The sequence below is a fragment of the Varroa destructor genome, unplaced genomic scaffold (assembly GCF_002443255.2).
Source record: "Varroa destructor unplaced genomic scaffold, Vdes_3.0 BEIS01000004.1, whole genome shotgun sequence".
In the NCBI taxonomy this organism is placed as follows: Eukaryota; Metazoa; Arthropoda; class Arachnida; order Mesostigmata; family Varroidae; genus Varroa; species Varroa destructor.
In genome coordinates this window covers 1488303-1512691 of record NW_019211457.1, presented here as the reverse complement: position 1 = coordinate 1512691, position 24389 = coordinate 1488303, and the positions used below count along the sequence as shown (strand labels likewise).

The 24389-nt window shown below is 42.4% G+C and overlaps 1 protein-coding gene across 2 annotated transcripts in view; it reads left to right on the top strand.

Moving 5' to 3' along the window:
- Positions 1 to 9812, top strand: part of LOC111249139 (uncharacterized) — a 44848-nt gene extending 35036 nt beyond the window's left edge. For both annotated transcript variants that reach the window (XM_022802589.2, XM_022802588.2), the window contains one exon: positions 289 to 9812. In XM_022802589.2, coding sequence (XP_022658324.1) covers positions 289 to 1215 — 927 coding nt within the window. In that variant the 3' untranslated portion in view covers positions 1216 to 9812. The remainder of the gene's footprint in view (positions 1 to 288) is intronic.
- The last annotated feature ends 14577 nt before the right edge of the window (positions 9813 to 24389 follow it).

Here is a 24389-nt window from a genome sequence, read left to right as displayed (position 1 = left end):
AGCCGCGTTTAACTTCGACAGAAAAAATTGTTAAGATCGAAAAAGAAGAAAAAAAAATAGCTGAAATAAATTCCACAATTTAAACTGCTCACTCGACGTTAGACCCAAGTAAATAGTAATATGAATATGTGTGTAAATAATAGAAATCGTTCTATTATTCGAACTGTATAGTGAAACCTTTGAATTTGACTTATATAACAGCTTTATCCCAAGCCTATCCCCTGGTAACAAACATTCCTGAAACACTTTTAAAGCTATATCTAACCTTTGTTGTCTGTAATCTCACAGCACGACCACGACAAAAAACCACAAGCCCAGGTAGTCTCGACAAACAATAACCTTCTCACACATGGGTCCACCCCACAGCACATGGCCATCGCTCGATTAAACAACCAGTCCCTGGCACCCCATCCTATCCAACCACAACAGCAGCTCGGTAGTGGCCCCAACAGCGGAACGGCGCCTGGCCAACAACAACAACAGCAGCAGCAGCCGACACGTCCACAGCAGCCGACCCGGAAACGTAAACACAAAGAAGTGACCACTGTCCGTGATATGCTTGAACGTCAGCAGAGAGCGGCTCAACAGCAGTCGCCGCAACCAGTAGCTGCTCCTTCCTCTCAACAACAGCAACAGCAGCAGACGCACCCATCTGCAACAGGTGGCATTGCAGTTAGCCAACAACAATCACAACAGCAACAGCAGCAGCAGCAGCAGCAGCAACAGCAGCAACAACAACAACAACAGCCATCTCAACCTAGCCAGGGACAGCCGTTAGGACATCCTTCTCAACTACCCGCAGCAACGCCACATTCGGCCGCCTCACCAGCGACAGGTCAACAGTCCAATCCTCTTCATGCATCTGGTCCTACGCCGGCGGTAACAGCCGTCACGAACGGTGGCTCAGCGGCTCTCGGTCCAGGACAGGTGGCCGCAGCAGGGGGGCTACCATTAAACCCCGCTGTAGGACACCATCATCCATCGGTCGGCGTGGGTGCAGGAGGAGGCCAACCAGCGCCTCCACCACCCCCAGGTCCTCCAGCGCCGTCTCAACCTCCGGCGTCAGCGACCATCAAGTCAGCAATAGCCAACTGGCAGCCGACGCCTCCAGCTCTTATTAACAAGATTCTCATTACCGACGTCAAGGTGAACGCGGTCACGGTCACGGTTCGAGAATGCAAGACTTCCCTTGGCTTCTTCAAGAGTCGGACATGAACGGTGAAGAGATGTGATGCAGGTGTCAAGGAGAGAAAAAGAAAAACATCGATTAAAAGCTGACGCGATAGAGTTATACGCGTACTACGCTATTCTCGGCGTGGGCGCGTTGGTCATTGTTGGTTCTTGTCGTTATTTGCCTAGGACCGAAGCTACGGCTCGGCTATGGGCGGTGTATAGTCAACAATAAAATAAGAGATGGTGATGCTGGTGACACACGTGGAGAGTTGTATACAATACCGCAGCCGATGGACGTGTAGTGCAAAGTGAGTCGAGCGTACGTGAAGCGCACCTGCTCCTGCGTGGTCGCGACCCGCATATTCGCGGCGGGATAACAAGGAGGAACTGCCGGCCGGATTTGAACTTTGGACCTCAGATGGCAGCCCCCTTGAGACTACCCGCCTTGTACAGTATTTATCAAGGTTGAAGACAGGGTACTCTGGTTAGCGACCTCGGCGTCCTTGGGCGCGTGTTGGGCTTGTGTGTCGGCTTTTTGGCGACGACATCAAGATTTTTTCAGTACACACACGTACACGGAAATGCTTGACGTGAAGAGAAACACGAATCAAGTCTCAAAAAAGAATCGAACGAGGAGGAATGCTCGCGGTGGTCGACTGCCTGACGCGACGAATCGCCTTCGACACACATCTGCTTGATCGTGTGAAAGAAGTTAGGCTTCCACCAGCTGACACAAACGTCTTTGGCCATTATCTTGGATCTGGCCATTTCTTTCACCAGTGTCCGGATTTCAGCTTCGTTAGAACGGGCAAGACACAGCCTTTTCTCTCTATTTTGAGAATCAGTGCTGCGTAACGAGTAAAGTGTATGTGTGTCTGTTGTAAACCCACAAATCTTCGGTAGAGCGACAACCTTGGTGTGACAGCCTTGGGAAGATGCCTTTTGACGTACATGTTGTTAGTGGGTGGTAATGTGGTAAGTATGCGGGAGTTACTATCTTCGTTGACTTCGTTCAAGAGGTAATTAAAAGCGAGCTCTGTTCGTCCGTAATGTGTATGTGCCTATCGGCGTAGCGTCCCTTTATTCAAAAGTTTTCAGCGCCTCATTCTCGGTCACGTATTGGTACCAGGGAAAAGCTGAGACGGTCGGTCGGTCGGTCGGATGCGACTCAGACGCAGTGAGGACCACTATCAAAAAAACTTCGGATGAGTTCAGGTGCAAGTGGTGTGGGGGAAAAACCGCACTATTGCAGCTCATCGGAAGCTAATCGATCGTTTGGACGGCTGAATAGCCAAATAAAACGATGTTGCGCCGCGTTTGTAGATATTGGCGAAACTCACACAACGGCGTAATAAGTAAAGTGATTCGAGACAAACAATCTCGGTAATTAGGACATTGGTTTTTCTCTTGGTCTTCTTCCAAGCGAAAGGAAGAAACATTGCGGAAAAACGGCGCTGGAAATGAGCTAGCATATAATAAGATGGCAAATCATGGAGCACATCATCCCCTGTCGGACCAATAAAAAGTAAACCTGTTCTCATTGGCACTCACTGAAGCACACTGCAGTTAACTTGAATTGACGATGGCCTTTAATATAGGCAAAAATATAATTCATTCATCTACCGTCACACACATCCTATGCATATTGGATAGATAAATCAAAAGGACGATTGAGTTTGATCGGAGACTGCAGTTGCACGCTTTCATTGATGCACATCAATCCGGCAGACGAGTTGAAGTGATCATGTGACTGGAAAACATAATCACATCCCATCAAGAACACTGAGAAATTTCGAATCTACGGACACGTTCCTTATTTGCGATGGTATTGATCGAAGGACGCAGTCGTTTTTGTAAGGCCTGTACGCGGTCTGCGCACACTGGCCAATCTTGCCGAAGCCTGTGAATGTCGATAACCTGAAGGCGGAACGGAGGTAGGGAAAACTGAGCAAAAAGCAGTGCGTTAGTTATTCGGGCGAGGTTGATGCAACGGAGTGTGGGTATGACGGGACAGCGAACAAGGGACCTCCAAATGACAAAATTAGTCCTTTAACTGACCTCGACCACGTTCGGAGCGGCCTTCCCGTTGAAAGTTGAAAAGTCACCCTCATTGTTAACAATGCGCAGGTCGCCGATCAATGAATTCTGGTTGGACGATCTCGCTACCGTGTGATGCGATGCATAGCATTATTAATTATTATTAATGTAGTAGAAATAGTAATGCAGAGTAATAATAATATGTAGAGGTAGAAAATATATATATATATATATATAGCGAGAGAGTGCGAAAGATACGACGGAGAAACTGTGTAGTAATATTACTGATGATGAAAATAACGATTTTAATGATAATACGATTGATTGATGACCCTAGATTAAGTGAGCTACCTCGCTTATGCCGAGGCCGACTGAATATGCGCTGTAAAATAACGTCTGCAGCAAAGGTGAACTGAAATTGAGATAGTGGTTCGAAACGTGTCCGGATTGTAGCGTCCTATTTCTCATTCTATCGAAGAAGAGAGTTTGAAATGTGGAGGATTTTTTTGCCAATCCACTTTATGAGGGTGGTCAATGAATGTCCACGAGAGTGAAACGGGGCTAAAGTGGAATATACTCGAGCGTCCATCAACCGTTTTCTGCTCCACAGTCGGTGCCGCCTTCGAGCCTCATTGGGGAAATAGTAACATGGAGGTTTACAGATACGTCTGCTAGTACTATAGTTGCTGCTGAGTTATGAGAATATTTGCAAGATAATCGTTCGTAGCACGACGCAAGCGACACGTTTATTCTTCACGTATGCACTATATACACGACAACACTCACAAGGGATCACTCGTAAGAAGGAAGTAGCTGACGAAACACTACGACGAAACACACTATCACACACCACTATGTATGGTAATGTAAGTACTACGGTGAACCGTTATTATTACTTTTGTATCTTTTTGATGGCTCGTGACGAAAACGATCCGCATTCGTTAGATACTGCAAACAGTTCAATGCGGGAGGTGTAACCGGGAAAAGATGACTGTTACCTTCGCTGGAAAGCAGATTTGAAAAAACTTCCTTTTTCATAATATTATTGCTTTGATTGGAGCACGTATGGCATAGTGAATCGGTTCAAGTTCACAGTTAACTTAAACAGAGAACTGGGATACCTACTTTCCCTTTTGTGCGGACAGGAAAGGTATCGATAGTAGGAAAAATCTAGAGCGTCTCAAATTGCGCGCTACAAGGTTAGCTTCAAATTTCTAGTCGATGTGTGGCCTTTGTTTCGACTCCCACCCCCCCCCCCCTTTTTTTTTGTTTTTATTTGAAAACTATATCTGTCATCTGCCGATCAGTCGTTTCACCTCTACGAATCTCTACCAGCGTCATACTAATATTAACAACCTTACTATATTTATTCATGTATATAGTTTGAAAAACAGCAACGTTGCTGTTGCCTGGGCGTCGCGTTGAAGCCTGAGGCGTGACGCTAGTAAAGTGCATGGCCTTGAAAAGGACAGTGATTACATCAAACGCGTTTATGTGACTTGTATAGTAACAGTGCCAGTGCGCAGCGCAAGACCTGCATAATATATATATATATATATATATGCATTGTAATGACATAATGTTGGATGGTACAACGGTGGGGATTATCAACCAGACCTAATCAGGAATGAAGAGTTGTGAAGATTCTTGTTGCGATCAAATTGAAAACTAAGTGGGCTAATCGTTTTCGTAAAGCTAAACGTTTATGCTGTACGTGTCAGTCAATTAGGTCGAGCCGTAGAAGAGCCTTTGCGGGAATGCTATTTAACGGGCAACAGATGTAAATCGCACCCCTCAAATAGATCCCCGTTCGAATCTGAGAAGCAAAGCATGGCGCACCTCAGCCAACAACAGGCAACCATAAATTCGTCACAACCATTACCACCGTGTGAAATATGTCAATGTACATACTATAAATAAAAATACGATATATATATATACATATATGTATGTATATATATAATGTGACTACTGCTACTTGATGTAAGATAGAATGTGGCAATTACGTAGAAACACGAACGTATCGATCAACGTTTCTCGACGAACGAAGACTGCACGACATGACAAATCGAAATGCAGCTACGGTAGGTTACGTACGGAATATCGATAACAGCGAGAGGATTTAAGCAAAAAATGTGTGGAAACCTGACGCACAAGTAAAACGATCATTATATCAATTCTGGTAAATTAATGTTGTCTAATTCATGTGCTGCCAACAGTGAGCCGCGGACACCTAAATGGGCAAACTAATAATCAGATAGATTTAGAGAGTGTATAAAAAAAAAAGGTCGAAAATTAGACTTTTCACCCCATCTATCTCCTTTTTTGGGAAAGTAAGCGAGAAACGGTTTTTGCCATAATCATTACTCGGCTCGATTGCAGGTCAGCTGCTATGGTAAATAAGGACACTATTGAACTTGTGTGACCCCAGTTTAGAATTGTCGATGAATCTTGTTGACAACTACGCATAACAACAACAACAACAGCAGCAGCAAAACAGAGAAAACAACATCACTTGCCCTCCTGTGACCCGACTGAGTTACTGAACATTATGTAACCGACAGCTATGCGTTTCCAATTGTTTGTTATTGGATCCTATTTACTACCAACTGGATATTGACTCCACTTGTACGTGAGAACGATCGAATGATGCAATGTATGATTTGACATATTCGCCTTTTTCTTCACTCCGATTGAAGTTCTCTAGAAATAGCTTTCCCGTTAAGGTGGCTTCATGACATAGATCGTTCTTGAGATGATATCCCCTATCGTTGATCGGCATCGGGATGTCGGCCTGATGCTTTTTCTACAAACAAAGTATGCCTTATATTTTATTCATGCTTTTGGCCGGAATACCCAGCGTGTCGAATATATCTAGATCACTTTGAACGAAGCCATCTCGTGTGCATTTGGTAAAAAACAACCCAGACAAATATGCTACCTCTTTGGCGAAGGCTCCCTACCCTGACCATGCATCGTCTGTGTCAACGACGACGGCAAAAACTCGTGAGATAAATTAGCCTAAAAAGCCGTACTGACACAACAAGGCAAAAGACCAATAGGAACTCGTTGGTACAAAATTTATTTGGAACAGTTAATTTGGTCGTGACGGGTAGTTTTGGGCAATTGAATTGGCTACTGTTGATAAAGATGAATGGATGAGATTTTACTCATCATTCATTTGCCCAGTGGAAAAATTCATTTGCCCAGCAGCTAAAAATGGCGCTAGAGAAATTTCTCTGTGAGACCATTTGCGCATCACCAGGAACATCTTTGTCCAAGGGTGCGGAGCACTCTCTCGACTACCCGCTACACCGACACCGAGGAGCATAAACTAAATATATAAGTATAAGCATAAAGTAAGGAAAAACAAAAGTCAGACGCAAGCTTGTGCCGGTTGGAACGTACAATAGGTTCTGTACAGCGCCTCACTCAAAATAGATATTGGTATCATTTGTTTTGAAATACTGCTTGTTTTTACTCGCGGCTCACTACAAAAAAAATTATCGTTCTATCCGGAAAAAAACTACCGAACAAAAAGCAGTGTCCCAGTGAAATGAGTCGGAAGAAATTTATCGAATTGTCCTTGGCGTGACCGGCTTACCTATACGGAAGATACAATCCTAGTACACTGATTTTATCATTTGATCGCACGCGAACTATTTGCACACGGAAATGACTGCAATACCAACTGTACTATAAAGCTATTTTTTTCGGCTAATTTATTGTACAGGACGTATGCATAGATATTTGTTGTCATTTGGTCCTATAGCACTGCATTGTCATTTCCTGAATTGCCTTACCTATAGCGGCGGGCCTGATTTTGTAAAAAGAGAATTACTCGAACCTAGGTGACACCCGTAACAATTATGCAAAAGGTACCGTATTAACAATGGGAACACATTCATACAGCTCAGCCGCCTCGAATGTATATGAATACATGTTATACCCTCTCTCTGGCATACTTGTTGTTACTGTTATCCTTAGACCTCTAGGCCGAAGAAAAGCTAGGGAGAACTGCTCATCGTAGTCTCCTCTCTATGTATTATAGGATCCTTCCTTTTTAGAGCCGGCTCGTGTGCTTGTACATTACATAAACCAGCGGCGATCTGGAGATAGACGAAGGTTTAAATCGGTCCTCTTAGTCTGTTAGTGGCGTTCAAAAGTGCTTTGTGCCACTCGAATTGTGCCAGCAATGACTGGTCCGCTTATTTATAGGCAAGCGCCACAGAGGACAATAGAACCGCCGAAAGAGACTAGTTAAGTTTGGGCTCAACCGGGGCATGAGATCAGTATGGAAAGTCTTAGCGATGGCGCATGAACGATTCCATTCCGGTGATGGCAAACTTTTTCATTTTGGAAGACAAACCTGTATCTGTAATTCTGTACGTCAGGTACGTGCGTACAGATTAGGCTATTGTATGTTAGAGACAAACACGCCGACAAGAACGACAAGCGTACCCTATCCAAAGAACAGAGACACATAATCTCCTTGAATGGATAGGAAGAAGTCGGAATGGGCAATGACTGCCGTTAGGGCCTTTGTCGAGAACGAGCCTCTGATTTCAGCGAACCTCATATTAGCTTAACCAAGCTTTTATCGTCGCCTTAGCTCGAATGAGGAACATAGCGTGACGCTACAAGGCAAAGGTCAGACAGTTCGCTTGCCGGCCTGCTTCGATAATGGCTTAACACGGGGTTCGTATCGTTTTATTATTACCTGTTGTCGCTCTATTTAACTGACTAATGAAAGTAATCTAGTTCGCAGGACGAAAATTATTTATTCTAATAATAGTAACATAACAATGCTACCAACAGTGCTCTGTCGTATGGATGAAAAGGCACATAATCACAATGGACGAAGACTGTGACAGGCGAGATAGTAAATATAGCTATTTATGTATTAGGTTGGTGCATAAGTTTCCTGCGTTTTTGTTCAGGGCCGATTGCTTCTTTATTGTTTAGCATTGGGGGGGGGGGGGGGGGGGGCTCAAGGGCTCGAAAGGGCTCAAGGCAGTTCTCGACAAATTTATAAGTCGACTATAGGGGCTTTATTTCGGGGCAAAGGAAAGACGATGAAATTCGGCAGACCAGCTTTGAACGCTACTCTCAGCCACGGAGTTTGCGTGACATACGCCACATTTATCCCATTACTTATGCACCAACCTAATTCTAGTCGACTACGCCGAAACGATGATTGAAGAGTGATTGTAGATATCGAGATGTATGCACCGTACCGACACTACTATTATTATTATTATTACGATAACGGAGTCCATGATGGCTATATTGAGCTGATCCTCACTTATTTATACCCACGTCATTTCATAAATGAACGAAAACGTTCCGCTAAGCGGCAGGCGATTGTACGGGGTCCATCGCAATTTGGTTATCGATCGATCTTCACGAACGACTGACTAGAGTAGTTTGTGTTCTGAGGCGTCTTACAACTGATGGCGCAGTCGCCTGCCGCTATTGACACGATGACGCAAACACTCATATGCATCCATATAAACAAAGGACCGTGACGATGGAAAATGGCAACAAGACCAACAGATATAATGGTGCAGCGATATTAAGTTCTTAAGTTGAAGTAATAAAAACGCTCGTCGAAATATTAATAATGAATTGAATTGTGTGTTACTGTTGCACAGGTCAGCGAGACACTGTTATATAGTTTATGGACTCCGAAAAAGCAGACGACAATGCTGCAAATAGAAAAAGGACAACAATAAGAAACCGAACGATCATATTGAGGTGGATTGCATTACTATACATTAAAGGGGCTTCGTGTCGCCGTATTATTCAACTAGAGCTAAGTGGTAAAGTTCGTAAAAGGTCGACGGCTAATGGGAGCAGCAACGGTTGGTTGGACAGGAGGGAAAAATGGTTGCAAGGACAAACAGAAACAAAGAGACGTTACAAAGTCATACATTCGTCTTGCGACAAGAGGCACCGTAGGAGCAAGCGATTGAGGAGTCTTTTAGCTATTTATCTACCCACAGCATCCTACGTAGAAACGACGGTATGAACTCATGGGAACGTCAAGGAAGGTAGGGGTTCCGTGGAGACAAAATGAGTTTGGTCAGAAAAGGTTGGTGAGTCTTTGAGGCAAGCTATGATGTGCACGAAATCAACACAGAGTCGTACCAAACTCGAAAGGGACGCGGGTGAGGTAGGAAAGTACGACAGGACAACGGTCGTGATGATGATAGATATGGATATAGCGAAACGATTATGTTAAAATCACATGATCACTATTATTATTATGCTGACAATTCAGCAGACAGTGCCGAGGATGATGACCTTGACGAAGATGATTATGATGATATGTACATACGGATGCACACCATGCAGTAAGGGAAGATAGGAGTCAAAGGTGATGGAGTGGTCGAAAGAATAAAATATATGCTATGGAGACCCCCCTCTGACCCTATGCTGTAAATAGATCAATCATTGAGAAGGACAAAGGCCGCCTGATGAGAAAGAATGCGGTCCTGGAAAAGATGAAATGCTGAACAGTAAAGAAAAATACAAAAAGGAAAAAAGCAGGCAAGCAAGGAAAAACAAAAGAAAAGAATAAAGCCATAATATACTGTAAATTGCTCTTCCCTCACTGTTATATATATATATATATATATATATATATGGCCCCGCTAGTGATAGTTTGTCCTCGAAGAACTCGAATTCGAATGATGCTTGTACATGTTACATGGCCTAATGCCGGCCCTATATTTTCCATATAGTCTATATTTTTTCCTATAATCTATATTTTTCATGCTAATCTGAAGCATCTGGTGAACTCGCACATGTATTTTCCTCAAAGTCATGTTTCAACTATTAGATGATTCTGGAAATAATTGCTATGGAAACAGTCTAATAATTAGAAGCGTACTATATTTATTGAGATTAGGTGTTGAAAAATAGGTGTATAACACAATAGATGGATATGGTAACATGAGGTACGGAAGTCAATAGTGTTGAGAAACTTCGATCAAATATAATGTTACTTTTATGCTGACATTTTAACTATATGCCCAACGCGTTAATATGCTAGGATATTTTTATATAGGTATGTTAGGTTTGATTTAATATAGGATATAAATAGGATTTTTTTTAAAGGTAGATATCTAGTATATGCAACATGCGCTCGATTTTCTGCTCAAGTTTTTGTCAGACCATTCGATGTCGTTTTTCATCCTGACCATGTTATGTATTTTTTTAATGTTACATATATTATCGGCAAAAGGCCTTTTGCCAACCTCGTATATGCATGTAAATGTTAAGCTACGTTCTGGTCAGTTCATTACGTTCCAATATTCGCTCCCTCCGCCGCAGATCAGTGGGTAGTTTATTTGCATGCTGTTATTCGTGACGACCCGGGTTCGAATACACACGTAGACGCTTTGGTTCGTGCCTGGAGCTACCCGTCTACGGAAATGATTAACGGTAATGTGTGACGAAAAGTTCAAAAAATTTAGATTAGCGTCATCTAGACGAAATACGTATCCTTGCGGGTTGCAGAAACGTCCTTTTACCAATATTCTTTCGATGAAAATGATAGTAAGGAGATAAAACAACAATAGGTATAAATTGCGAAGTTTATATTAACTACCCTATATGTATTTGCTAGTTTGATATAAGTGTTTCATCTGGCACCGCCGTTACGCGTTCCTTATCCCACCATGAAACGAGGTGTTTTTTGTATTTGTACCTTGACCATTTCGTATTCCTAGGATAAACAGGGAAACACGTTGTGCAGTAAGCTTTCACGGGGATACGTTGTCGAATCTACCATAGATCGATGTTAGTTAGAAGATTAGATCGGAACATTTACTACTTTAAATTTGGTCCCATCGCAACGCTTGTCCAGGAACCAAATAGCCGGTCTTCTATTTCTGCTCGGACATCTGAAAAATACTGTCGATAGCGTACGCCCACCGCGTAAACTATTGAAGAACTAGCTTTAACTTGCAGTTTCCGATTTTATCTTTTCAACTACAGATAACGTGGCAATCGAAAACACTCGAACATCTACTTCCGTTCGAATCATCAATGCTTAACGTACACATACCCTTTCGGCTATTGTTACCCCCGAAATTAAAATTTATATCCGAATATATTTCTCCGTTCCTTCGTTGGTTCATTCGTACCTTCTTCAGCAAGGTATGTACGCCCATGTAAATTGCACTTTTCCTCTATAATATTACCTTCGATTTCCCTTGTCTGTTTCCCTTTTTCTCTTCACCCCTAATTTCCTTCATTCCCTCAATCTGGCTAAGCCAGCCACGATGTACAGCTCTAGCTGTAGTCTGCCGCCTACATTCTGCCAGATCCACAGGTTGTCCTAGAAGCGGTATATTGTTGTCATAATTTTCAGTAAAGACAGCCGAATTTTGGCGTTTTCTCTTCGCTGAGCCGCGTACTTAAGGTCACCTGGTCCTTTTCGTCTTTTGTCAACTTTGCTACGTTTTTCACCACGTCCATTTGCTTTCCACACGACATGACATTCTAACGTTGTGGCCTTCATCAACACCAGTTCGTTTGAACGGCGCGAACATGACTTAAGACACTTTACCGCGTCTTCCTCTGTGGGGCGTCGTTATACGACTACGTTAGTTTCGCCGTGTTTTGTTTTTATGGTGTCCCTATCCCGGCTATCATTTTTCATTTAGCCACCCCCAACTGCTGTCTTTACTGCGGTAGGTCGCTTCTCGTACGTTCCGTCCGAGTTTGTTCCTGCAAGGGCTTGTGTGAGCACCGGGGTCTGCGTAGTGCAATGACGACCGATTTATTTTATCTCCTTTTCTTGCTTTTACTGCTGCTTTTCCATCCTGGGGTCCGTTTCTTTCCAATTCTGCTAGCTCACGACGCCGTTGTCGCTGGTAAGCTTGCCAAGACCGAGCTGAGAACAGAGACTTTTTCGTACCGCCGCCGGCACATAGGCTTTGCACTTAGCTTCTGTTCTTTTCATCACTTTAGTTCTAGACTGATAGTGCTAGAGGTCCTAAAGGTCCCAAAGACTCGCAAAATTCCGTCATTTATTTTCAAGACCCTGGAGGAAAATGGGAACTAAAGACGTTTATTGGCCTTGCTACAAAGGGATGTCGTATATTGTAAGAAGCTTGCCCGAAACATAAGGTCAAGTTGTGGCCTGAAAAGCATATTTTGCTACTAGGTTTAGCCGTTGCATACGTCGGTGATCACATTGGACGATTCGCTAATTGTAAACTACTATTGAACTATTTGTACTAATTGTAATTCAGAAAAAAAAAAAAAAAAACGATTTTAACTTATTTGGATGATGCCGTTCGCGGTGACAAAGCGAATTGCATTTGTGAACGCATAATCGGTCGGTTCTAATCTTTACTGTTAATTTGCTAACCGTTATTGTTATCAGAATCTCCAAAACGGCTTAGCGTACTCATTGCGGATATAAGTGAAACATATTCGTTTCGATCAGATAGGATCACGATAGAAATTTTCTGCATCGTCGTTTTTAATATCCGCCGCGTCTTTGTAACTTGAGTGACTGTTTTGTTACGTTCAATGCCATTAGATTCACTAGAATATCCTCTCGAATTAAAAAGTGAGAATATCACGAATTAAGCGGAACACTTGCCTCTGTTACCTCCCTATCATGTCATCTTTACCCGATTTAGTCAAAAGCAAAAATTTTCATTGCTACAGGTGACGGTTCGTCTACTGCATCACGATCGCGCTACGATTTCACTGCAGAATGGGTCGCCCGTTACGAGAATGGTAATAGTGGGATCTTGCGCACCCACTCCGCGCTCCTGCTGTACGCCAGCAAGTCCACGTTATTCAATTTCACTCGACAAATAAGCCTCAGCTACAACTCCTCTTTTTCGTCGCCCTAGTTACATTCAATACTTTTTTTTTCCCGACCTGTTCCTCAGACATGTAAGCAAGACAGCCGAGCTTTCCACTACACAAGTGCGCCATCGGAAATGCGTTTGTAAGTTCATTTCTTTCTCCTGGTTTGTAAGCAAAGTACGGAAGCATCACTTGAGAAAGCCAGGAACATTCCGACTCTACGGGCTGACGAATGCACCAAACTGTCAGGCAGATAACAGCGGCAGGAGGGCTTTGTCGGGTACAAAAACATCAGCGCATATGTTAGGCTCTGAAGCGACGACGGGACCGCGGGGGGGCGGGGGGGGTGTCAGATAGGGCAAGTTTTGAGTGGTATGGTGACCTTGGTTCATGTCAGTTTGGCTAAGGATCGAAGTAAAGCCAGGACAGCGCTTGGCTGACTGTGTCGGTAGGCAGAGCGCTCGTGCAGTGATAAACGTCAAAGCCATGTAGCGTCGTATAAGCCTTATTGCACGCGACCCCATTCATCTAAGGATATGAAAATCCGCCTCGTACTGGCGTGTCTCTATTTATTTAGAAAACTTTTGTTAGAAAAACGAGTAAACAGAAATAATGGTGCGATTTTTCATTGTCCTAGCTTAGGAAACGAAGTGCCAGCTGACGGACAAGGGAAGCCGAGGGTCGGCATGTGGCGACTCTAATTTCTGCTATTGTTGTTGGCCGTGCAAAGGGATCCCGGGTATGCCTGTTTGTCAAGTGACATTAAACCGAGGAGTTTCCTAGTAAAGCCCACACAACAAGGTGCTTCAGGTAGAGAAGCGACACCAAGAAGCTCATCTATTAAGCAAGCTCTCTTCGGCTACAGTTCGCGTCACAGCGTTTCAACGGTACAACTTGTTTTGCGAGTATAGGAAAGATGGTGAACAAAATGCTCGTATGATTTTAATAGCTATGGTGAGAATTGGGGTGTAGACAACGGTCTTGGAAGACCGGGAAATTGGCCAAAAGTGAATTGATTCAGATTGTCTGGTAAACACAACGATAGTAGATAGAGCAAAACTATAGGGAGCGAACAACTAAGGGGATTAGCGACAACCTGCTATTAATTTAACACATGAGCCTACGACAATTCTCACTCAAACCCGACTATGTATGAGGGAAAAACTTCACGGAATTTTCTAGATCTTAACGTTTACTCATAGAGTATTTACATAATGGTGATTAACTGGACACACATGATGATTTTAGAATAAGTTTTGGAAAATTTATTGAAAATTTTTGGAGAGCTGAGGCTTGCGAAGATGGTCTAATCGTTGCTATCTTTACACAATAAGAAATCATGTATTTTTTTTGCCATCAAAATGTCAATTTGGCAATCGTACTCCTACGTGTTCTACGTTCTTCGTCATATAAATAAATATATGTATTATTTTCCTGCGTAAGGTCCTGCCGTAACAGAGGCCAATCATAGGCCATTTCTCATTTTCTTCTCTGACATTAAATAAATAAAAATTGCGTGTAATAACGGATGATTAGGTGTAAAAATGTAGAAATCATTGAACGTAGAAATGTTTACGGATGAAGTAACAAGCATGATTTGTTGAAAACAGCATTTTTAATTTAGTAATTACTGAAACTGTCTTAAAATTACTGCAATTAATTTATAAGGTTAGAAAAGTAATAATAACATTATGAGATTGTTTAAAGCGCTTTTTCATCCAACTTTTCATTTGCTGGTGCTTAAATGTACATATATATATATATATATATATATATGTTTAAATATTATATGTTCGTCGCTCCGCTCGGGTCACGAAATTTACTTTCATTTTGAACTTTAACGATGGGTAAGTTCAATGAAATTGAAACGGGTTAGACTCTGACAACTTGTCTTGCCTACAATAGATGATCCATAGTCAGGAAATATCGCTTCGTTTAACAAGTACCTTGTTTCATAAGCGATATAGGCCAGCTGTTGCCAAACTCGAAAAGCTAGATCACATGAACGCCATGTTTTCATGGAGCGACTCATTTCCAAGTGCTACTAGTTGTCGCTCACTCTTCACCGTCCATACCATATCAACGTGTCTTCTTCTATCTTTAAAGGTAAAGAAAATTTTTTCATACTACATATTTTTGATACAGAAGTTCGCCGTATTTTTTCTTCTTCTAATGAACTTCTCGTTTAGATAGAACAACTTAGAACATCGAAACTGACAAATATTAACTTTTCCAGCCTTTTTTTCCCGGTTCATTAGGCTAATGTTCTTTCACTCTTCATTTTGCTGGCTTCACTCGACATACGAATCAATTTTATCCGAAACGTGAAAGCAAAGCCATCATTTGAAGATTCCAACCTCAATTTTTCCATAAAATTATTTTTCAAATGTATGTAAGCAGAACGTGTGTTGCTAAGCGAAAGTCAACAGAAATACGACATGATTAAAACGGAAAAAACGACCGATCAAAAAAGCCACATAAACATCTATGGCAAAGAAACTATCGAAAACAACAATAGATCGTGTAGAACATTTAGGACGTCTAATATCTCCAGGCCTTATAACTCTTACGACATTTTAGTTTAAACCTTTTAATGCACACCCAATGTCGTGATACTCCAAAATTTTTTTTTCTTGAATATAGCGAACGGCAAACTGAAAGCTGGTACATAGTTCGGGCATTTCGTTAACGGAACAATTTACGATCACGTAATTCAAGGCATGGCTAAGGTGGTCTAGCAATCGGCCGGGCCTACATACTGCGTTCCGTTCTGAGTTGGGCGGCCAGCCATCTAGGCCAGTGCTTAACGTCAGTAGTGACAAGTACGAACATCTACTTATATAGACAGTATGAACGAATTTATAGAAGTGGGAAGTTTTTTAAGCAAAATGGTAATGTATAGAGTTTCTTTAGTTAAAATTAGAGCAAATAAAAAAGAAAAAAACAAGCCAAGAAGGCCCTCAAGGAGAAATTGGTTAGCCCATAAAAAATGTAACGGCATAACCTATGAAAAACCTAGATGTTCAGGAGTTACCGCAGCACGTATCACATTCGACGATATGAGCCGAATGGAGCGTGCTACTGAAAGATCGTACCTAAATCTTTGTTACCAACAATGTCTACTTTAATTTAAAATAGGATACATTTACCACTAAAAAACTTCCATTTGTTATCTACTAGATGACTAGAATAAATGTAAGCCGTTTCCTGAAGGGCTAGAATTTAAACGCCCCTCTTTTACGAGGACTTTATATTGTATGGCCAATCGGATACTTTTCAATGCCAAGCGCTTAAGTTGTACTATAGTTGTATTCCCAGCGAAGCGCTACGAGCTGCAGATGTTGAGAATAGGTCCTCTGGTAGTTTCCATACGCATAGTTCAGCTTATTTTGTGTGAGGTGCTGTTGCCAGTAGCCGATAGTATAGCTTTTGACGCGTTTGTCTCCTTGCTGATCTTCTCTATTTGCCAAAAAATACGACGATCCCACTGAAAATTCAATTTAACTCAACCTATCTGTTTCAAATCTTACGCCCGATAGCGCCGTTACGCTTTCTGTCAGACAGCTGTCCGTTCGAAGTACGTTTACCACGAGTTACGAAGGCTGGCAGGCGACTACGTTACCCATTAAGCGATCGCTGGGGCAGTTTAACTGAGCAAGCCAAATCTTCTGTTCTAAAAGGCGTTGTGTGTTTATAGTCATCAAAATTTCTCATTCGAAATAGAAATTGTCATACAGTAAATAACGATATAGTAATCTACTCCTGGCGTCTCGAAGGGGCACAGGAGCAATGAGTACAGACTCGACATAGGGATAACGGCAAAAAAAAAAGAACAGCCTTTCACTCGACAGAATGGTTAGACTCTTGAGGATGAAAAGATGACTTTATTAGATGGAAAAGCAATTGGGCTAATGGTCCGAACACTCTGTTATACACATCAACAAGAATCAGGATTGGCAGGAACTGGATGAAGAAACCCCTTGGCAAAAATGAATGGGCATTGCAATGCATTTAAACCGCATCGTAAATGCTAGTTTGCGTATTGGACATGACCAGGGGATCTTGGTTCAAGCTCCGCCAGCCAATAACAGATGTTATTATATAAAGAAACATGGATATTTGTTTGTACTTATCGAATAACTCGGTTGCTTACTATGGTAGTACAATCATAGAATGTAGCCAGCTCCGTATCACACTGCGTCACTTACAATGTCTAAGTTACTACTCGCAGCTACAAAAACTAAATAATTACCAGTAGTAATTTCCACCAGATTCTACCAATTCTGCATTTATCTCCAGCAATTCCCATTATATCTACAAACCTAGCGATTCAACGCTAAGATTCTCATCGTCCTCTCGCTTCCGAGTGATGTAAAAGTTTTTTTCGCACGCATTTTCTTTCAAATTTTTTCCCGGATCTTGCACTCGCTTATGAAACCATTAAAGCTATCCATTCTCAGCTGAAGTATTTTCCATATAAGGCATTCAGCTCCGATGCTCAACGCCGTTAACTCCGCCTGAACGGATGACCTCCTATTGTGTATGGTGAACGTAACGTCGTATGTAGTGCTCATGCGCTTTTATCCTCTTCTGTGGCCTACTTAATCGCGCCTTATGAATCTAGTCCTTATGGCCGCCCTTTGCGATTGCATAGGCAAAACACTGTGTACAAACATTGTTCACCCGCGTGCGCGGCACCGAGACGTTGCAAGCGAGCTTCGAGCTTCAGAGACGGCGAAGGACTATTCCACGGTGCGCAGTAAAAAAGATCAGATCAGCAACGTGAGTAAAGAAAAACAAAGCGAGAAACGAGGGGGCAGGGCGAGTCATAATGTTTTGTGCTAAGCTTTTACCCTTGAGATGGACATGCTAAATTAGTTTGTTTTAGCATGTTATGATGCGGCTGGATCCTATGTTTGTCATGTTTAGTAAACGAGCATTGTCTAAAACGACACCTAACCGCGGAGATATCTAAAAAGCTGTTTCTAATAGCGTCGGCTGCACCATAAATTAGCTGTAGGTTGAAAAACAACCAGTGAAGACTCTACCAAACGAACAACGTCTTCACGTCTTTGGAGAACTCCTCAAATGTCTCATAAATATGTATGTGTATATGCAACGGCCGATGATGGTACAGTTCAAAGCACTTGTTTACGCTGCTGTATATACTACAATCTTTTCTATCTATATTGTATGCAAACACTTTTTACTCTGGCTTGTTCGGACAAACAGCAGTCTTGATTTCTCGACAAATATAGATCCTTAACTATTTGTTCGAGTATTACGCTACTAGAGCTTTTTTTTCTTTCTTTTGTTTTTTTTTATTGTTTTTATATTATATTTTTTATCTTGTCAAAGATATCACAGCTCGAGCTTAGATAGATCTAAGCTCGAGCTGTGAGCTCGCTTTCATTTGTAAGAATTTTCATTTTACATACAGATGGCCGTGAAATTTTGCACATATGAACTATATACTCAAAAATAACTGGCAAGTACCTAATACTCCGTGATAGCAATAGTGAGAGTGAACTATGTTCTCTCACAACATGCAAAGGGCTCTCTGTCGCTAAGGGCTGTATTTACGTTACTACCGCCCTGGATTAATCGGCTTAGATTAGTAAGTCATTGTGCAGTTTAACACTATATCAGAAATGTCTATTGCGATAACCAAGGTAAGCCATCTCTGCCATGCCTGCCGATTTAGCCAGCACTTAGACGCTTTCGCGCACATATTCCAATATATTTTTTTTTGAGTTTTTCTATAATTACTTGACGAAAAATTCATTCTTTCAGCTAATGAATGATTTGTCTGCCCCGTTTGGATATCGACACCAAGGAACATTGCTTTGGGTCTCTTGCTGAATATCAGGGATATAGAAAGTTCGATACAGGTTCGATTCGTCCTCAATCATCCATCCCTGCTTCAAGGTCGTCATGTGTTCGAATAATTAACTGAAGACTTAGATATTTATTTGGCTCTAAAACCCACTCCCTGCCACTGGAAGTTTTTTTCTTTTTGGCTAAATTACCCTTCAGATGGCCTCCGCGGCGTCGGGCCCACTCGGTACATCGAGATATACATTTCGTTCTACTTCAAAAGAGCACAACTGTAATGGCAGCTGACGCTTTTCCACGTTATTTAGCTATCCTATACCAGGACGTTATCGGTTAATGAGATATATCTTAGTGTATGGATGGAAACGAACCGAGAGGCAGGGTCGTCGCCGACGACAATACCGAAATGTCACTGTATCATGCCGACTGCTCGGAGAAGGCGATGATTCTGCCCTATGCCGAACCGTCAGAAGCGTCTGAAGCTGGGAATCCTGTAACGGAGATTCGATGACGGTGCTGATTAGGCCAGCCCACTTGCTGTATTCATGTGGACTTTACATAACTATGTGGATGTCCACACACGTGACAAAGGCTAGAGTCGGTAATTTAGAACATAAGCCACGAGAAGCCGCACGTAGCCTAACAAAGATACAGGGCGAACCTTTGCCCGAGCTCTACAAAATGGTCTTATCTCCAGAAATTGCTAACTATACAAAACGATTGCACGTAAGTTCGCTGGCGGCTTTGTAATATCGTACCGAGGCATCACATCTGGATATACACGGCCGGCTCGCCCTTAACTCAGTCATAACCCTAATGTTCTTTGACGGTTTGTCTGTTTAGACCCACTCGGTCAGTATAACGTTAACAATGCATCCCTTACTAGCTATGTGCATTGTCATACACGATGCACGATGATGCATCCACTATTTTATAATCTCAAACTGTATGAATATACCAAACGTGTAAAATAAGTAGCTCATCCATGTATGTAATTAATACACCGTACCTATCACTCGATACGCCAGAGTGATGGTGCCGCTGTTGCATAAGTAATGCAAACGCATGACAGCTTGTCATTAAACTTGAACGCGCTGTGACTGAGTGCGTCATCCAGTGACTGACGCGTGCAGTGCAGTACAACGTCGATGCCTTCTCTTGCCAAGTTAATCTATAGATACGGTAATTGTATCCCTTCAGGTAAGCATATACACTCTTCTAACTGTAATTCATTCTTCCCTCTTACTTCCGAAGCTGCTTCTTGATTCAGTTCCTAATGCGATATCTTCTTCGAATCAGACTCATGAAACGAAGGTCTCTAAAATATCCCGCCCGATTGAGAGCTTTCCTCACAATTATCTTTGCCGCTGCCGCTTGAACTTGAGGCATTGAAGATTTTAAGCATTCGCGAACACACGAGGGCAAACTAACAACCGCACTCACTTGGTTTTGGCTATCGACGAAGAGGTATCGGGGGAATGTGGGGCATTCGATACATTAAAGGCAGTGACTTGACATAGGACCTAATTTTCTAAACCCTTTCAGTTGAAAGTTAGACGATAGCTATGATTGCTAATGATGATGGCGTGGAAATCTTCAACCTTGCGACGAGCATCCGTGTCCAAAAGACAGCTTTAACGTACTGTACTTACCGTTCCCCCTTGAAAATTAACATACGTCCATATCTTTCTGTATGACAAAAGTTAATCGTATTATTTACTGAATAGGTAACGATACGCCGTCCTCAGGGCAACATTGTTAGCCACACAACAGATGCGCACCCATAGAAATACGAAACTTAAGCCATCATGCAGTATGTCGGGTAGAGCCAGATCAAATCCTGCTATTTAATGCGAAAATTACAATGACCGAATACTTCGTAATGCGATCACGGTCTATGCACAGTTTTACATAAGTGGAAAGGCTTTATTTTTTGTTAAACATTCACTGAGTACCCATTATACAGGACATAGGGTTTCTGTTGACAATCTAATATGGCTTGTACGTTAGGAAGTACGACCCAGCTAGATAAGTTAATCAGGTCCAAAAAAGAAGCCTATATTAACTTTACAGTCCCCTACTTGTCAGAATTTCGAAAAATCACTATTTTGAAAAGCCATCAGTTTCAATAGTGAACATTTACTCACTCCTTTTTAATTTTGTATAGAATTCTGCAATTAAGATTCCCATCCATTATAGCTTATCGCTAGTGCGTATTATCGTACGTTGACACCGCAACACTGCTCACTAATTCCGTGGGTTACCTGCGTTAGGTCAATATTCTGTGCTCCTTTCGACGTAACTCCTTCGTGATCTCAAATCGCTATTTTGTACACATCTAAACTCGCTAAATGTCGGTCGTATTATCTTTTTAGAATAAGACCGGCTACGGTTCCGAACATATGAGCTTCCAATTAAGAAAGAATCGTGCTTGAAAAATTTCGTCGTTGAAAGATCTGGTTTGTGTCAATTGTGCTTGACCAAAGGTTATTTATCGCTGGCGTACTTATATGCAGCCGCCCCACAACGTCAGCCAATCTATTTTTGCGCATATACGCTCGTTAGCGCACTGCCCGGTGTTGTTTGTACAGGTAAAGTTAGCACTTGTAGGTCACAGGTCGTGTACATCGCGTTGCTTGAGCATGTTTTTCAGCTATAACGGCCGTTTTGAGCCTCCATGGGGCTCCTATCCAATGGAAAGTCAAAACGATGCTTCCTATGATGTTTTTGACGTCGTCCCTATATTCGTGTCATTTGTTATTGATAGCGAATAAGCTTCCCATACAACCTTGCTCCGTGGAGAGCTCTAAGAGCTCCCTGAAATGGCAGGCAGATGTGTGACAGCTGCCAGAAGCGTTGATTCGGCCTTCGATGAGGTCCCTCACCTTAAACGCCGTTGTTAGCGGCGCCTTGCCGCCCCCCAATAGTTAGCAAAAGACCATATGCAATCATGTGATCAGGTTGAGCACCGCAAACGGTTGAGGAGCGGATTAACCTAAATGGTAAACTTAAATAATGGCTCCGCTAGTCAGTGCTTTATTTCGTCTGCTGGACTTGTGCGTAATCTTCTGATCACTGTCATGTTTTCTGTTCTCTGCAGGGTCTATTTGGTTTTATACAGACACGTCATTGCTGCCAGGTGTATGTATGACAGTTTCATGCAGGCTGGTTCCAGCTTTTTCGGACCAATCATATCGGAGTTGCACGCAACGCGATACTTTGACGTCTAGTCAACTGGCTGTCCAGGCGTAAAGATCAGTTGGTTAGGTTTAACTTCGAGAAAATCATAAGACAAGCTTTGATACTATGCAGTTGTGTGTGGGATCAAACCAATTACTAGGTAAAGAATGAACCTGATATCAAAAGTTCGTTCGAGCTTTCGGATACAAAAAAAAATGACTTATATGTATGACTTCTTTTGTATGCGTACTTTTCAAAGTCGATTATGAATACCGTGCCCTGTCTCTAAGTATCTGCCTGTACTTACCGAGTAACAGGACGATAGCAGACGATTTTTTATTTATTTATTGCAATAGTATTTCCTGAATATTTACGTTCCTCTATACCTGGTTTTACATCAATAAGTGTTTTAGTGAACTACTTCGACTGCTGAGGGCTCATTCTTGATTAATGAAAAGTCTAAGAACAATGTCCCTTTAACTAATGTCTTGTTTGCTTCTGCTCGTCGTGTAGCTGATGAGCTTTGTCACCTACCAAGAAATTTGTGTCCTACATTTGCTGTCCCGTTAGCCATGCCACCGATTTTAAATGAACTCTCTAACTTTCTATAAAAAATTGTCCTATATTTCTTTTTGACGTTTGTGCGGTGCTCAGGTGCGCCGAGTTACAATGTCGCTCATGCCAGGGCGTTGGATGTGATACGCGAGTTCCTTGCTGCCTGTCCTATTTTATAGAGACAAGCTAGATGACCTATATCCCTGGCCAGTCAAGAAATGAGCTACGTAGTAGCTTACTTCGTCTTTTAAACGACTCCCTGATTTCCGGTTTCAACCTCCTAGACCCCGCGTACTGCAAGCTTTCGAGGGCGGTCTCTCTAGATCTTCACCGGTAACCCATATTTCTTTACGCTTTTTGGCCATGATGTCCAATGTCCTTTATAGTAGCGTTGTACTTACGGCCATAACGGCATATTTCGAAGTGTTCAATGCTCTATCTAACCAAAAAATGGACACAAGCTGCTCTCCTCTTATTTCTGTTCGATTTTATAATCAAGTTAAAGTTCCGCGCATCTTTTTTCTCCCATTAACTGGCATGACTTCTATCTTCTCAAGTACTGGGTTATGGTAACGTCTGTTTATCTAGTTTACTTCAGTGTCCACGGCCATGTTTGTTTTGATCTCTCAATCCCATTGGAATTTTGACAATAATCACGAATGCTAGGTTGCCTGCAAAAGGTAATGATTGAGCAACATCCTGAACGTATCCCAAAGAGGTAGTGAACCTAATGACGATGTACTATTGTCCTTAACCGCGAAAACTTGTATTTTACCCGATAACAAATTAGAGAAACAAAGACAATGGCGTCTCTTTTTATCTGAGCTGTCGTTGTATAAAATGATGAATAAAATGTGACGATAAATTAATCGCAGCTTGGAGCGCAGTCCTACCGCTTAAGAAGGACTTTTACCGAACATTCGGGAGAGGCCTGATTGTATGCAGCACTAATTTTCTAAGCAAACAGGCTTTTCTCGCACATCGTATGCTAGTGCTAGCTTCATAGCTCGCCTAAAGTTATTGGGTCTCGCCATCCTGAAAGTTTTTATTACGTGGCAAGCGTGCCCTGCCAATTGCTTTGCCCACAAAATTCTGTTTGTCCCCGAAGCTTTTGGCCCTAGATAACTTATAGTTTGCTCAGGTTGAGTCGGTACGTGCACGAGTTCAGCTGACTTATCGTACATTTCCGAACACGTTGCGTCGGTAACTTGCCTATCGTTGTTTAGATGGTTACTAATAGTCTACAAACCACAAACCGTGTACGACCCAGTGTCGTGGTCAGTTCCATGTAGTGTTTCCTCCTTAGAGATACGCGCTATCGGCCGTTTATTATTCCGGTCAGCGACGCGATGGCCATTATAACAATAACATTTTGGCCAATAAAAGTCCAATATAAAGCATCGTACGTCAACAGGTCGGGCTGATTCTGCTAATGCTGTCCATGCCCCCAATACTGGAGATTGTGGTGGCAATGTCGCTATTTATTGTTACCTTTCCTCCTATGAGTCTCAGTTCTTTTTCGGTAGCTAGGCTTCCTTAGCTCGAAGGTCTTCCTGCCCTGCATATTGCTGTGAACGCTACCTGCAAGATCAAGGCGGTGCGCGGGGGCTGTCGAAGCGCCAAAGGCATCGATTCGACTTTCGACGAGATCCAAAGTCGCCGTGTCTTCTGCTAGTGTGATAGTTAGCAAAAAACCATAAACGAGCCACATGATGAGGCCGGGTACAGTGAACGGATGAATCGAACAGTCGTCTAGCGAGACACCAGTAACA